This window comes from Cuculus canorus, chromosome 20 (assembly GCF_017976375.1).
Source record: "Cuculus canorus isolate bCucCan1 chromosome 20, bCucCan1.pri, whole genome shotgun sequence".
Lineage (NCBI taxonomy): Eukaryota > Metazoa > Chordata > Aves > Cuculiformes > Cuculidae > Cuculus > Cuculus canorus.
This window is the reverse complement of record NC_071420.1, coordinates 11727432-11741404: the sequence shown is the minus strand read 5'-3', so window position 1 is coordinate 11741404 and position 13973 is coordinate 11727432. Positions and strand designations below refer to the sequence as shown.

The following is a 13973-nucleotide window of genomic DNA, read 5'->3' as shown; positions in this document are numbered from 1 at the left end:
CTCATGGACCAGCACCCCAAGTCCTTCTCTGCAGGCCTGCTCTCAATCACGCCATCCCCCATTGTGTACTGAAATCGGGGATTGCCCCGACCCAGGTGCAGGACCTTGCCCTTGGCCTTGTTGAACCTCATTAAGTTCTCACAGCCTCACTTCTCCAGCCTGTCCAGGTCTCTCTGGATGATATCCCATCCTTCCACTGTGGCAACTACACCACTCAGCTTGGTGTCATCTGCAAACTTGCTGAGGGTGCCCTCGCTCTTGCTCTCTATACCATTAATGAAGATATTAAATAGCGCTGGTCCCAGTATGGCCTCCTAAGCAACACCATTTGTCATGGATCTCCACTTGGAGTTCGAGCCATCGACCACTACTCTTTGAATTCGACCACTACTCTTTGAATACGACCACCCAACCGTTTCTTATCCACTGAATATTCCACCCATCAAATCCATACCTCTCCAATTTAGAGAGAAGGATGTTGTGGGGGACCGTGTCAAAAGGTGAGGTGAGGGCAGGAGTAGGATGAGGGCAGGGGCAGGTGCGGGGGGGAGTGAGGGCAGGGGGAGCTAGGGCAGAGGGAGTGAGGATAGGGGAATAGGTGAGGGCAGAGGATAGGTCGGCAGGGCGAGGGAGGGGATTCTGTCCCTCTATTCCTCTCTTGTGAGATCTCATCTGGAGTATTGTGTCCAGTTCTGGAATCCTCAACATAAGAAGGAGATGGAGCTGTTGGAACAGGTCCAGAGGAGGCTACAAAAATGATGTGAGGGCTGGAGAACCTCCCACATGAGGACAGGCTAAGAGAGTTGGGGTTGTTCGGCCTGGAGAAGGCTCTGAGAAGATTTTTAGTGACCTTCCAGTACCTGAAGGGGCTAAAAGAAAGCCCGAGAGGGGCTATTCATAAAGGCTTGTGGTGATAGGACAAGGGGGAATGGGTATAAACTGGGGAGGGGCAGATTTAGACAGGACATTAGGAAGAATTTCTTCACCATGGGAGTGGGGAGGCCCTGGAACAGGTTGCCCAGAGCAGTGGTGGCTGCCCCATCCCTGGAGGTGTTCCAGGCCAGGTTGGATGGGCCTTGGAGCCCCTGATCCAGTGGGAGGTGTCCCTGCCCGTGGCAGGGGGTGGAACTGGATGAACTTTAAGGTCCCTTCCAACCCGAACTATTCAATGATTTTAACCTGATTGCCTTCTATGACAAAGTGACCCACCTACTGTATGAGGGAAAGGCTGTGGATGGAGTCTTCTTGGACTTCAGTAAAGCTTTTGACACAGTTTCTCACAGCATTCTGCTTCAGAAACTGTCAGCCTCTGGCCTGGACAGGCGCACACTCTCCTGGATGGAAAACTGGTTGGATGGCCGGGCCCAGAGAGTGGTGGTCAATGGAGTTAACTCCAGCTGGAGGGCAGTTACAAGTGGAGTTCCTCAGGGCTCGGTACTGGGTCCAGCCCTGCTCAATGTCTTTATCAATGATCCGGATGAGGGGATCGAATGTACCCTTAGTTAAGTTTGCAGACGACACTAATCTAGGAGGAAGTGTTGATGTGCTGGAGAGTAGGGAGGCTCCAAAGGGATCTGAACAGGCTGGACTGATGGGCTGAGACCAATGGTATGAGGTTCAACAAGGCCAAATGCCGGGTCCTGCACTTGGGGCACAACAACCCTGTGCAGCTACAGACCAGGGGAAGAGTGGCTGGAAAACTGCCTGGAGGAGAAGGACCTGGAGGTGTTGATTGACTGAACATGAGCCAGCAGTGGCCCAGATGGCCAAGAAAGCCAACAACATCTTGGCTTGGATCAGACACAGTGTGGCCAGCAGGTCCAGGGAGGGGATTCTGCCCCTGGACTCGGCACTGGTGAGACCACACCTCGAATCCCGGGTTCAGTTCTGTCCACTCACTGCAAGAAGGATGTTGAGGCTCTGGAGCGTGTCCAGAGAAGAGCAACGAAGCTGGTGAGGGGGCTGGAGAACAAGTCTTACGAGGAGCGGCTGAGAGAGCTGGGGTTGTTTAGCCTGGAGAAGAGGAGGCTGAGGGGAGACCTGATTGCTCTCTACAACTGCCTGAAAGGAGGTTGTGGAGAGGAGGGAGCTGGGCTCTTCTCCCAAGTGACAGAGGACAGGACAAGGGGGAATGGCCTCAAGCTGCGCCAGGGGAGGGTCAGACAGGATATCAGGAAAAGATTTTTCACAGAAAGTTTCACGGGGCCCTGGCAGAGGCTGCTCAGGGGGTGGAATCCCCATCCCTGGAGGGGTTTAAAAGATGGGTAGACGAGGTGCTCAAGGGCATGGTTTAGTGACAGATAGGAATAGTTGGACTCGATGACCCAAGAGGTCTCTCCCAACCCAGTGATTCTCTAATCCTATGATGGGTGAGGGCACGGCAGCAGCAGCAGGGACAGCGCTGCAGTACCCCCTCCCCGCCGCAGGGGGCGCCGCTTCCCGCCCGCAGCGCCCTCCCCCGCCCCCCGCGCTCTCGATGGTTCCGCCCCGCTGAGGTGGCGATGATGGAGGTGGCGGCGCTCTCGGGGCCGGTGCTGCCGGGCGCTCTGGCCCTGCTGCTGCTGCTGCTGTTGGCCGTGGTGGCCGCGCTGCGCCGCTCGGCGGCAACGGACGGTGAGTGGCGCGGGCGGGGCGGGGGGGGCCGGGCAGGGCCGGTCCGACACCGCCGCTCCCCGCAGGCCCCGCGCCGCCCGTCCCCGAGCGGCGGCAGCAGCAGCAGCAGCAGCAGCGGAGGGCGAGGCCGCCAGCGCGGGCCCGCAGGGACAGAGCGCAGCAGCAGCAGCAGCACCGCTTCGCCCACCGCCTCTTGGCGGCCGCACTCAAGGTACCGCGGGGCCCCGCGCCGCCCCGGGACCGGGACAGGCTGCGGCGAGGGGCGGTCGGGCTGCCCGGGAGCGGCTCGGCCTGTCCGCGGGGACGGAGGCGGGCTGTGGGCCCCGGGGCTGCGCTGGGCGAGGGGAGCGACGGGGCTGGGGCAGAGCGAAGGGCCGGGGCCGGGGCAGGGTCAGAGCGAAGGGCTGAGCAAGGGGTAGAGCGAAGGGCCGGGGCCGGGGCTGGGTGAGGGAAGGGGATGGGACAGGGGCAGGGGCTGGGGCTGGGTGAAGGGCAGGGGCAAGGTGATGTCAGGGAGTCTTTGAAGTCAGGTTCTCATTGAGGGCAAAGGACAAGATGAGGGTAGGCGTCACCGTTATGCATCCTTTCTGCAGGGCCACAGCGGCACCATCTCCTGCCTAGACTTCAGCAGCAATGGCAAATACCTGGCATCATGCGCTGATGACCGCACAGTCCGGCTGTGGAGCACCCGGGACTTCACGGCGCGGGAGCACCGCTGTCTGCGGGCCAACGTGGGGCTGGACCATGCTGAGCTGGTTTGCCTCAGCCCCGACTCACGGTAGATATGGGCCCCACCAGCCCGGTCCACCCCCAGCCCAGGCACCACGAGTGTTGTATTGGCACTGGAAGGTCCTGCAGACAGAGCTGCCAGTCACACAGCCTAGCTGTGGCTGGAAGGGTGGTGGAAAAGCCTTGGCATTTTGTGAAGCAGCCTCTTAGAGAGAGGAAGGGATCTTGTTTCACAATGTGGAGTAATAAATTCTATTCTTTTCCATTCAGTGTTAGAGTCACCACAGGGAAGAACCTGGTACTCTTGTAAAGCTCACAGCTTTTATCTCCCCAGGCTGAGCTGAGGCAGTGGGTTTCTTAACGGCTCAGAGTGTCTGTCCTCCCACAGGGCATTCATTGTTTGGCTGGCCAATGGCGAAACTATTCGTGTCTATAAGATGGCAAAGAAGGATGATGGCAGCTTCACCTTCACTGCAGCTTCTGGAGACTTCCCAAAGAAGCACAAGGCTCCCGTCATTAATATAGGAATTGCAGAGACAGGTACGGAAATGAACAGCTGGCTTCTTGAGGCTCGAGATTGGCTTTGATTTCCTTGTAAAGCAAGAGCTGCTAGGTTAGAGCCTTTGTCATTCTTGAGGCCTATTTCTGCACCAGCACTTGATTCTCTATAGTCTCTGGGGTGTTACTGTTTAGCCTTGTTTTTACTACTGAGGGAACTGAAAGTGTGGCTGGAAAGCTGCCTGGCAGAAAAGGATCTTGGGGTGCTGGTCAACAGTGGCTGAATGTGAGCCAGCAGTGGCCCAGGTGGCCAAGAAGGCCAGCAGCATCCTGGCTTGGAACAGCCATGATGTGGCCAGCAGGAATAAGGCAGGGATCATACCTCTGGACTCAGTGCTGGTGAGGCTGCACCTCGAATCCTGGGTTCAGTTTTGGGCCCCTCAGTACAAGAAGGATATTGAGGGGCTGGAGTGTGTCCGGAGAAGGGAACAGAGCTGGGAAGGTGTCTGGAGCCCAGGGGTTCTGGGAGTGGCTGAGGGACCTGGGTCTGTTTAGCCTGGAGAAGGGGAGGCTGAGGGAATACCGTGTCGCTCTCTGCAGCTCCTGGAAACGAGGTGTGATGAGGTGGGTGCTGGGCTCTGCTCCCCAGTAACAAGGAACGGGATGAGAGGAAATGGCCTCAAGTTGTGCCAGGGGAAGTTTAAATTGAGTATCAGGTAAAATGTCTTTACTGCTGGAGTGGTGAAGCCCTGTCAGAGGCTGCCCAGGGTAGTGGTGGAGTCTCCGCCCCTGGAGGGGTTAAAAAACCGTTTAGATGTGGCATTTTAGGACATGGTCTAGTAGGCACAGTGGGGTTGGGCTGACAGCTGGATTGGATGAGCTTAGCGGTCTTTTCCAATGGGAATGATGCCATTATTATATATCGTTTTCAGACGGACAGTATTTCTGTAAGCACAGAACTCACTTCACTCCCTGGTAGGCACAGTCTCTTAGTTTACGTTTTCAGGGACCTATTGTCTGGTCTCAATGTGTAGAGGTTCACTGTTCTCTGACCCAGCAGTCTTGTTTAGCCAGTCAGAAATCTCTGCAGTGAGTTCCTGTGGTCTGTCTTGGACATATGGATCTTGTAGAACAGAATTTAAGGGGAAGGTATATGTCAGCGGTGAGGGCTGATGGATCAGTGCTTCAGGTATGTGACAGTGGGCAGCTGGAAACAGGTCGATGTGAATTCACCTCTGTAATAGGAGAGCAAAGAAAATGTTAACTGAGACCTTTTTCCAGCTGTGAAAGTGAAAACTTAAACCTGCAACAAGTAGCTGAAAGGTAAACAGGCAACTCCCTGTGCAGGCTGAGATGGAAAAGTCCAAAATGCTGACACAGCTGTGATTGCAGATAATAGCAGTGGCTTGTAGGCAGCTCCCTGCCTGTAGTCTGTGACTTGAAAGCTACGGATACCTCAGTTGTGTTTTACCCGTCTGGGGCAGATGGAGCCTGCAGTGTCGCTCCTGCGGTGCCAGCTTGGTGCTGAGCTCTGTGAGGGAGATGGAGGGGCGCTGGGGTGAGGAGTGCACCTGCTCTCCTGTCCTCACTGACAGCTGCCGAAGCCCAGGGTGTGCTAAGGTGTAACCAGGAGCTGAGTCTTCTGATATCACTCTTCGCTCTGTCCCAGGAGATTGACATTCCTTGAATTCTAGTGCTGGTTTTGGTTTTCTTGATGGTCTAGTTGCAGGGAGAGGTTGCCCTGCTTATGGACTGTCCAAGGCCTGTGAGAAGCTTGTGGCATCGTTAAGCCTGGGAGCTCTCCTGACCTTTGTCTTTTTCCCCCAGGAAAGTTTATCATGACGGCTTCCAGTGACACCACCATCCTAATCTGGAGCCCGAAGGGCGAGGTCCTGGCCAGCATTAACACTAACCAGATGAACAATGCCTATGCCACGGTGTCGCCCTGTGGAAGGTGAGGGGCATGAGGTACTCCAGGCTGCTCCTGCTGCGGAGTGGGAGGTGTCAGGAGGGACGAAGAACCTCGCTCCTTCCCAGAGATGTCATCAGTTCCAACCATCGGCAGTTAGCTGTTCTTTTAACGCAATTTTCTAGGGTTCCACCTTTTAAAATGGGATTCTGACCCGTGAGAGCAGCCCCTCCAAGAGTGCTGGTGCTTGCCTGCATGGGCTCAGACGACGGTGGTTGCTGTTGTGCCTCAGCACTGCTGTTCCTGTTCATCTCCTGAAGAGCTGAGAACAGCATTGGCCTCAGATAGTGGAGGTGGGAGAGCGCAAATGGCATATGCAAAGCAAACAGCATTTCTAATGAGTTTGTAACTTTGCGAAGGTTAATTATAAAATGATAATCTTTGTTACAGGGAGGTTTCTTTATCAGGAAAATCTTGTTCTCCCCCATCTTTAACTTGGTGCCACAGGAAGATTTGCCTTGCTTCAAGCTCAGTGAGTTTGGAGATCAAAACCAATTAGCTTTTTTAATTTGGGCTAAGAGTTTCTCATTCCTACGTTGTTCCAGTCCCTAGTCCCTGCCCTTAGAGTTCCATTTACCAGCCTGGTTTCACTGAGAAGGGAAGGCTTTTCCAGCTGACAGGACAAAGCTTGGAATGCCAGAGTTGGACAGCTTTGCCTTCAGAGAGACTTGCCTTGTGCTCCCCTCCAGCAGGGGACGCTCCTGGCCCCTTCCTTGTTGGGGAGGCCAAGGAGAGCTCTGTAGGACGGGCCCTGGGGCCCGGCTGCAGCAGGAGCTCCATAACACATTCACTTTCTCTCTGCTTATTGCTTCACTCAGATTTGTGGCATCCTGTGGCTTCACCCCTGATGTGAAGGTGTGGGAAGTGTGTTTTGGCAAGAACGGAGACTTCCGGGAGGTGGCCAGGGCTTTCGAGTTGAAAGGCCACACTGCCGGTGTATATTCCTTCTCCTTCTCTAACGACGCGAGGAGGTAGGTGTAGGTCTGCTTGGCCTCTCCCAGGACAGTCAGTGCGGTGCCAGGGAACGCTGCCCTCCACGCTCCCTGGAAACCCAGGGCAGCAAAAGCCTAATTGGTATGGGCCACCTGCATATTCCCTGTGGATTGCCTCCTGTCCGTGCTCTGGAAGAATGACGAGGGCTGTGTGTTTGAGCAGACTTGTGCTTCCCAAAGGAGCGCTCCGGCCACAAAGGGTTTCTGGTTCCAGTGGAGGCGGCGCTGCCTGGTTGCCTTGCACTCCCCTGTGCTCTCTCTTCTGCCTGCAGGATGGCGACTGTTTCGAAGGACGGGACATGGAAGTTCTGGGACACGGATGTGGAATATAAAAAGCAGCAGGATCCATACCTGCTTCTGACGGGCAAGTGTGAGGTGACGGAGCCGTGTCGCATCGCCCTGTCTCCTGACGCTCACGTCGTTGCCATCTCCAGTGGCGCAGACATCGTTGTGTACAACACGCGGAGGGGCGAGGAGGAGGAGCGCTTCCTTGCCGTGCACGGACAGAGCGTTGCGGACCTGGCTTTCGACACCAGTAGCCGCTACCTGGTGTCGTGTGGGGACCGGACCATCTGCATCTTCCACAACGCTGCCGGTCACCGGGCAGTGATGGAAGAGATGGAGACCATGCTGAAAAAGACGGCCAACACTGCCACGCGGGAGCGGCTGGAGCAGCAGATTGCCAGTGCCCGCAAAGCCCTGGCCGCCATCTACGGCAAGAAGCACTAATCCACCCTGCGGGGCTCTGAGGACTCTTTTTTAATAACCCTGTGTCAGGGACCAGTTTGAGAACTCTGAGTTCAAGCCTGGTTCGACAGATTCTAGACTCCTGAGGCAAATAAAGGTGCAGCCACACCGTGCAACCAGAAACATGCAGAAAAAAGGAATTTTATTGAGCAAGGAATAAAAATGGTGTATTTGATCGTTTAAGTGAATAAGGAAAAGGGGAAAAGAAGAGGAAACAGAGAGGAAAAGAGAAATAAAAAAGAAATAGAAAAGAGATTCGAGGTGCGACCTCGACAGCGCCGAGTCCAGGGGCCGTGTCCCTCCTTAAGCTATTTGAGGCAAACCTGATCTGCTCCTTGTAATAAAGGAGCGCAGGTGGGCGCCCAGAACCTCCTCGCATGCTGTCCCACAGGGCAGTTCCTCTGCCCGGTCTCCCTGCGGCCACTCCGGGTTCATTTGTGGGACTCGTCCCTACTCGCTCGCATCCCATATCCCGTGAGAACGACTGCTGGAAACAGGGCTTTGACCGGGGATTTCTGTGGGAGGTGGTCAGAGAAGCTGGATCTGCATGGGAGGCCTGCAGCGCTCCTTCCCCCAGGCCCAGGGGCTTCCATGCCCGGCGCAGGCCCTGGCGAGGCCTCCGTGTCCGCTGCGGTGCCAACTCAACTTGCCCCAACTCAAGATGGCGGCGGCGTCGCCCCTCCCAGCTCAGCGCAGCCTCCGGGAGACCCCTTAAGCGCTACTCAGCGACAAGCCGGCCTTGCCCCGATCCAAGATGGCAGCGTCAGCGTCACCCCACCTTCGCATCCCCCGATGCCCGCAGAGGGGCGGGGCGCTCCGCGCATGCGCGCCCCGCCTCGCCCCCGTCCTGCGGGCGCGGTGACGCAGGGCGTGGGCGGGGCGCGCGCGTGCGCGGCGGGTGGCGGCGGGCGCTGCGGAGCCGGGGCTGGCCGGGGCGGCGGGCGCCATGTCGGGCCGCTCGGTGCGCGCCGAGACCCGCAGCCGCGCCAAGGATGACATCAAAAAAGTGATGGCGGCCATCGAGCGCGTCCGCAGATGGTGAGGGGCGGGGCCGCGGGGGGCGGGGCCTGCGCGCCGCCAGCCAATCACTGCGCCACGCCGCGGCCGGCGGCGGCTCCCCGGGCGCGGGCGGCCAATGGGCGCGCGGCGCGGGGCGGCGGGCGGGAACGCCGAGGCGGCAGCCAATGGGCGGGAGGCGACGCGGAGCGGCGGGCGGTGAGGCCAATCGCGGCGGCGAGGGCGGGCGGGGCGAGGCGGCGCGGGGATTGGCGAAGCCGGGGGCCAATGGGAGCCGCACCGACGCGGCCGAGGCCAATGGGAACCGCGGGGCGGGTGGGCGGGGCTGGGAGCCGGGGCGGGGCTGGGAGCCAATGGGAGCCAGTCTGGGCGGGGCTGGGAGCCAATCAGGTCCACGAGAATGGGGCCAGGAGCCAATGGGAGCTCCGGGGGCGGGTGGGCGGGGCTGGGGGCAGGGGCGGGGCTGGGAGCCAATGGGAGCCCTGGGGGTTGGGCTGGGAATGAGAGCCGGGGTAGCGGATGGGCGGGGCTGGGGGGGGGGGTGGGCCATGGGAGCCGCGCGGGGCGAGGCTGGGAGTCACTCAGAGCCCCGGAGTGGGTGGGCGGGGCTGAGGGGGGAGGGGTGGAGCCGGGAACCAATCAGAGCCCTGAGAACGGGACTGGGAGCCAGTCAGAGCAGCGGGGGCGGGGCGGGGGGCGGGGCTAGGAGCAATGGGAGCCTATGGGAGCGAGGCGGGTCTGGGAGCTGGAGCTGGGACGGGGAGTCAATCAGAGTGGCGTAGACAGGTGGGGGCGGGGCTTGGGGCCAATCAGAGCCACGGGGGAGGGGCTTGGGAGCCAATCAGAGCCGCGGGGCGGGCTCGGAGCCAATGGGAGCCGCCGCTGAACGCTGTGTCCGGCAGGGAGAAGAAGTGGGTGACAGTGGGTGACACCTCCCTGCGGATATTCAAGTGGGTGCCGGTGGCGGACAGCAAGGAGGTGGGTAGCAGCAAGCAGCTGGCTGGTTTCCCCGCTGCCCGCCTGGATCTCCGCGGCTGCCCCTGGCCATGCTCCTGGCATGCAGTCACCTCCTGCTTTGCTCTCCATTCTGAACCTTTCCCTGCTGAATGTCAGCCTCCTGGTTAGAAAAGTGCCCAAAAATGGAAGGGAAGAGGGCTGCAACTGGTACATACCCCTGGGCCAGGACAGAGGGAGCATCCTCATGCATCCTCTCATCACCTTGTGCATCCTCTTGTTCATCTTCACACGTCCTCGTGCCTCCTTGCACCTCCTCCCATCTCCCTTTGCCTCCTCACACCTCCCTTCGCCTCCCTGCACCTCCCCTCACCTCCTCACAGCTCCCCTCGCGTCCCCTGCGCATCCCCTCACCTCCTCCCGTATCCTCTCCCCTCCTCGTGTCTTCTTGCACCTCCCCTCATCCTCCGTGTGCATCCCCTCGCCTCCTTGTGCCTCGTTGCGCATCCTCATACATCCTCGTGCCCCCTCGCACTTTCCCTGTCCTCTTTGCACCTCCTCTGGCCTCCACGTGCATCCTCTCACTGGTGCTGGGCTCTTCTGACTTGTGTTTCTGTTTTCTTCTCTCCTCAAGAAAGAGAAATCCAAATCAGGCAGCAGCACTGCCCGAGAACCCAATGGCTTTGCAGCGGACACCTCTGCCAACTCCTCTCTCCTCCTGGAGTTCCAAGGTGAGTCTGGCTGAGCTCCTTTCCAGCTGGGGAAAGGCTCTGAGGCCGTATGGAAGCTGGCGTGTTGCTGGCTTGCGTGTGCGCTGCAGGTGTTGGGAAGAGCAGCACCTACCTTCAGCATGGGGTTGTGCTGATCTGCTCCTGGACTGACCCTGCTGAAACTGTTAGGTTTTGCTGTCAGCAAGAATCGTAATAGTTTCCTTCTGGGATCTTCCTGTGGGAAGCTTCACTGGGAACTGAGGAAGCGGAAGTTCCTATTCCCGCTTTGCAGTCCTTGCTGGGGAGAGGCCAGTAGCTGCCTGTGACCGAGCCCCCCTGCTTCCAGCAGTGACTGGCACAGACCTTAGGATGAAAAGGTCTTCTTGCTCTTGGTCCCTGAGTGCTGCGGCTTGCTGTGAGCAGGCTGGGCTCTGTGGCAGAGCCCAGTCAGCACACGGACTCGCTGCTGGAGCAGAGCATATGCCTGTCCCCAGCCTTTCTGCTCAGCTCTCAGTGTGGCCGAGGGAAGTTGAGGAATGTGTCGGCACTCCCAGCAGATGTGGGAGCTGCAGGTCTGCGGTTTGGGACCGCTTTACCTGGAGAAGATGTGTGCCAGGATGGCCTCCCCAGCTGGAGGCCGGTGCTGAGCATTGCTCAGTGGTTAGATCACTGCCTTGCAAACGGAAGAGGTGCGAAACGCTGGTACACAGGCAGGAAATGTCCTGCCCTCACACGCCCAGCTGCCTGTGGCCCTCATGTGCTGCAAACAGGAGCTTTTCCAGTGCGGCACGTTGTATCCTCCTCTGCTTCTGCCGCTCTTCCTGAACAGCCCTATCTGCTGGGACACAATCCCAGGCCAGCAGCACCCATTCTCCCGTGGGTCAGTTGTTTATCTGCTGCCAGCGGGGATGTCTGGCAGTGCCTGCATTGATAGCGATGGTGAATCTCCTCGCTCTGGCTGTGCTCCTCCTTTTACCAAAGACCTTGGCTCAGTGCTGCTCCCGGCTGCCTGTGCCCCTGGGTCAAGGTGCTCTTCTTCACTAGGTGCTGTTTCTGCAGATGAGAACAGCAACCAGAGCTCCCTGTCGGATGTCTACCAGCTCAAGGTGGACAGCAGCCCCAACTCCAGCCCCAGCCCCCAGCAGAGCGAGTCCATGAGTCCTGCCCACACGTCTGACTTCCGCACGGATGACTCACAGCCACCCACACTGGGGCAGGAGACCATGGAAGGTGGGCACCGGACTGGGAAGGGAAGAGGTGGGCAGCTGGACCTGGGGAAGACCCTGCCAGAGCTGTTTCTTTTCTGATGGGTGAAAGAGGCACTGCTGGAAGTAGACAGGGCTGTGGGGACTCGTGTCTTCTGCTGGAGGCCCCCTCTCCTGGCTTAACACTGAGCTGGGTTGCCCTGCTGCGGGGTTGGCAGCTTCCTTAACCCTTCTGTTCTCCCCAGAGCCCTCCCTGCCTTCCTCGGAAGTTGCAGACGAGCCTCCTACTCTCACAAAGGAAGAGCCAGTCCCGCTTGAGACTCAGGTAAGGAAACGGGAATTGAAACCACATCTAAATGCACACAGACACAGCTTTGCCCTCGCATCCTCCTTGCCGCTCCTCATAGCTGAGTCGTCTCAAGAGATGGACTCGCTCTGCAATCCCCAAGTGCCCTCCGTTTGCTCCGCAAACCTCCCGGCTCCCCAGCTGTCCTTGGCCCTCTTGCTTGCCTTGCTGCCCTTTGTAGCTGAGTCCTGTCAATGGATGGACTCACTCTGCAGTCCCGAAGTGCCCTCCGGAGCTCCTCAAAACTTCCAGCTCCTGAGCTGCCCCCTGGTCTAGTTCAGAAGTTGAAGTGTGAAGAAGGGAGGTGGAGGTGGAGCAGCAGAAGAGCTTTAGCTGACTCCGGAGCTGAAAGGGGTTCCCTCTCCTGGTGCCCAGGGTTTCCTTTCAGATGGAAGCCCAGAGTGTCCCTACAGTGTGGATCTGCGTGGTTTGATGGGCACGCAGAGCTCCTACTGCCACCCCTCAGCCCTGCCTCTGGTTCTTGCAGGTAACTGAAGAGGAGGAGGACTCCGGTGCGCCACCTCTGAAGAGATTTTGTGCCGATCAGAACTCTGTGTGCCACACGGCCTCGGAGAGCTAGCCTGCCCATCCCCGGGGAGAACGTCTTCGCCAGCCCTCGCCGAGCCACCCGCCCTCCCCGGGCCACGGGGCGCTTTCCCCCGCCTGCCATTCCCGCCGGGCACTCCCACGCTCACCATCCAGCCTGCCGTGCCCTCCCTGTGCTCCCGGCTGGACGGAGCTGCCGTCGCACCTGCACATTTGCCTCTATTTATTGGCTTCCCCTCTCCCCGCCAGTTTGTCCCACAGCATGGGGCTCCCTGCTCCTTGGGGACGCTGATTGCCTGCTCTGGCTCCGCTGTCCGCCCTCCCCTCGGTGCCGGGACCGGGAGAAGCTGCGCTGCAGCCACAGGAAGCAATCTGCCTGCTCCCGGTGTGGGGTCCATGGGATGCTGTGCGGTAGCTGCTCCTGAAGCTGCTGAGAGGGTTGGGAGTCCCCGGGATGGAGCCCCGGTCCGGTGGGGGGCCGCGGCTGCCTGGCCCCTGACAGCTGGGGGAGCCGTGCTCGGCACGGGTACCCCCGTTCCCGGGATGGGGAAGGCTGAGGCAGGGCCAGCCTGGGCCCCCTTGGCCCTGGGTTTCCCCTTGGCCCTGGGACCCCTCTGCCGCCTGCCCTGGGACCCCCCCTGCCACTGCATGTCCTGCCGAGTCCGAGCGAGCCCGGCGAAGCCGCAGGCGCGGCCGCGCGTGGAAGTGGAAAGTTATTTTAGCACTGAATAGAATATTTTTAAAAAAATTAAACTATTTGAAATACAGCACCTGGTGTCTGCGGGACAGGGCGGGTGGGACACGCCAGCGGGAGTGCCCAGCGCCGGCCCGGAGCCTGCGTTGTCCCCCGGTGCCCCCTAACACCCCTCGGTGGTGCCCAAGCAGTCACGATAGCGCTGCCATGGGCACTGGGGCCGGCAAAGCGGCTGCTGCAGCTGCCGAGACAGCCAGGACAGGTTTGTACGCAGCTTCAAGGTAACGATTAGAGCCCAATATGCAAAAGAACCCAATAAATGAGCTTAATTAACGTGATGTGTGTGGGTGTCTTTTCAACAGTCTGTGCAGTTTGCCTGTGTGACACGAAGAATGAGTTCTGTTTTCTGGTTTATTGAGTCATGGAATGGTTTGGGTTGGAAGGAAACTTAAAAGCCCATCCAGTTCCACCCTCTGCCATGGGCAGGGACACCTCTCACTGGATCAAACCTGGCCTTGAACACCTCCAGGGATGAGGCAGCCACCACTGCTCTGGGCAACCTGGGCCAGGGCCTCGCCACTGATTCAAAGAACGGAGTTTCCAAGCCCCCTTGCTTTCTAACACTCCTCACCTAAGTGGGATGCTAGGTGCGGCTGGGCAAGGATTTGGAGATAATAACTCAAAAACAAGTGGATAGTCGTTATTAAGCAGGTATTCCCTTTATTATTAGCAGCACTGGATGCATGGGGGATTGATCCTCTGAAACTACACATCCCAAGCAAGAAAACTGTGTCTTTTATGTTACAGATCTACACACATTCATTTCATCACCCAAAAAGGTATTACATATTCATTCCCTTCCAAAGAGTTGTTAATAGATCTTCACACCATGTTCGTATGCGCACAGTCTGTTGAGTGGTCTGAGGACCTTCTCCTGGGGTCTGAAGATGAAG

At 58.5% G+C, this 13973-nt stretch overlaps 2 protein-coding genes across 4 annotated transcripts; both read left to right on the top strand.

Annotated features, from left to right (window-relative positions):
- Positions 1 to 2481: 2481 nt before the first annotated feature.
- TBL2 (transducin beta like 2) lies at positions 2482 to 8270 on the top strand. Of its 2 annotated transcripts, XM_054085200.1 has the most exons (7): positions 2482 to 2613; positions 2679 to 2824; positions 3207 to 3391; positions 3731 to 3882; positions 5668 to 5794; positions 6628 to 6780; positions 7074 to 8270. In XM_054085200.1, the coding sequence occupies exons 1-7, from the start codon at positions 2502 to 2504 to the stop codon at positions 7528 to 7530; spliced, it is 1332 nt and encodes a 443-aa protein (XP_053941175.1). In that variant the 5' UTR covers positions 2482 to 2501; the 3' UTR covers positions 7531 to 8270. The 2 variants fall into 2 exon arrangements, with proteins under 2 accessions (XP_053941175.1, XP_053941176.1); XM_054085201.1 differs by lacking the exon at positions 2679 to 2824 and having other exon boundaries at positions 2487 to 2613.
- Positions 8271 to 8401: 131 nt separating this feature from the next.
- On the top strand, positions 8402 to 13339 carry BCL7B (BAF chromatin remodeling complex subunit BCL7B). 2 transcript variants are annotated; one of them, XM_054085203.1, is made up of 6 exons: positions 8402 to 8586; positions 9468 to 9543; positions 10154 to 10250; positions 11274 to 11459; positions 11680 to 11759; positions 12268 to 13339. In XM_054085203.1, exons 1-6 carry the CDS (start codon positions 8495 to 8497, stop codon positions 12358 to 12360), a joined length of 624 nt encoding a protein of 207 aa, XP_053941178.1. In that variant the 5' UTR covers positions 8402 to 8494; the 3' UTR covers positions 12361 to 13339. The 2 variants fall into 2 exon arrangements, with proteins under 2 accessions (XP_053941178.1, XP_053941179.1); XM_054085204.1 differs by having other exon boundaries at positions 8403 to 8586; positions 11289 to 11459.
- The last annotated feature ends 634 nt before the right edge of the window (positions 13340 to 13973 follow it).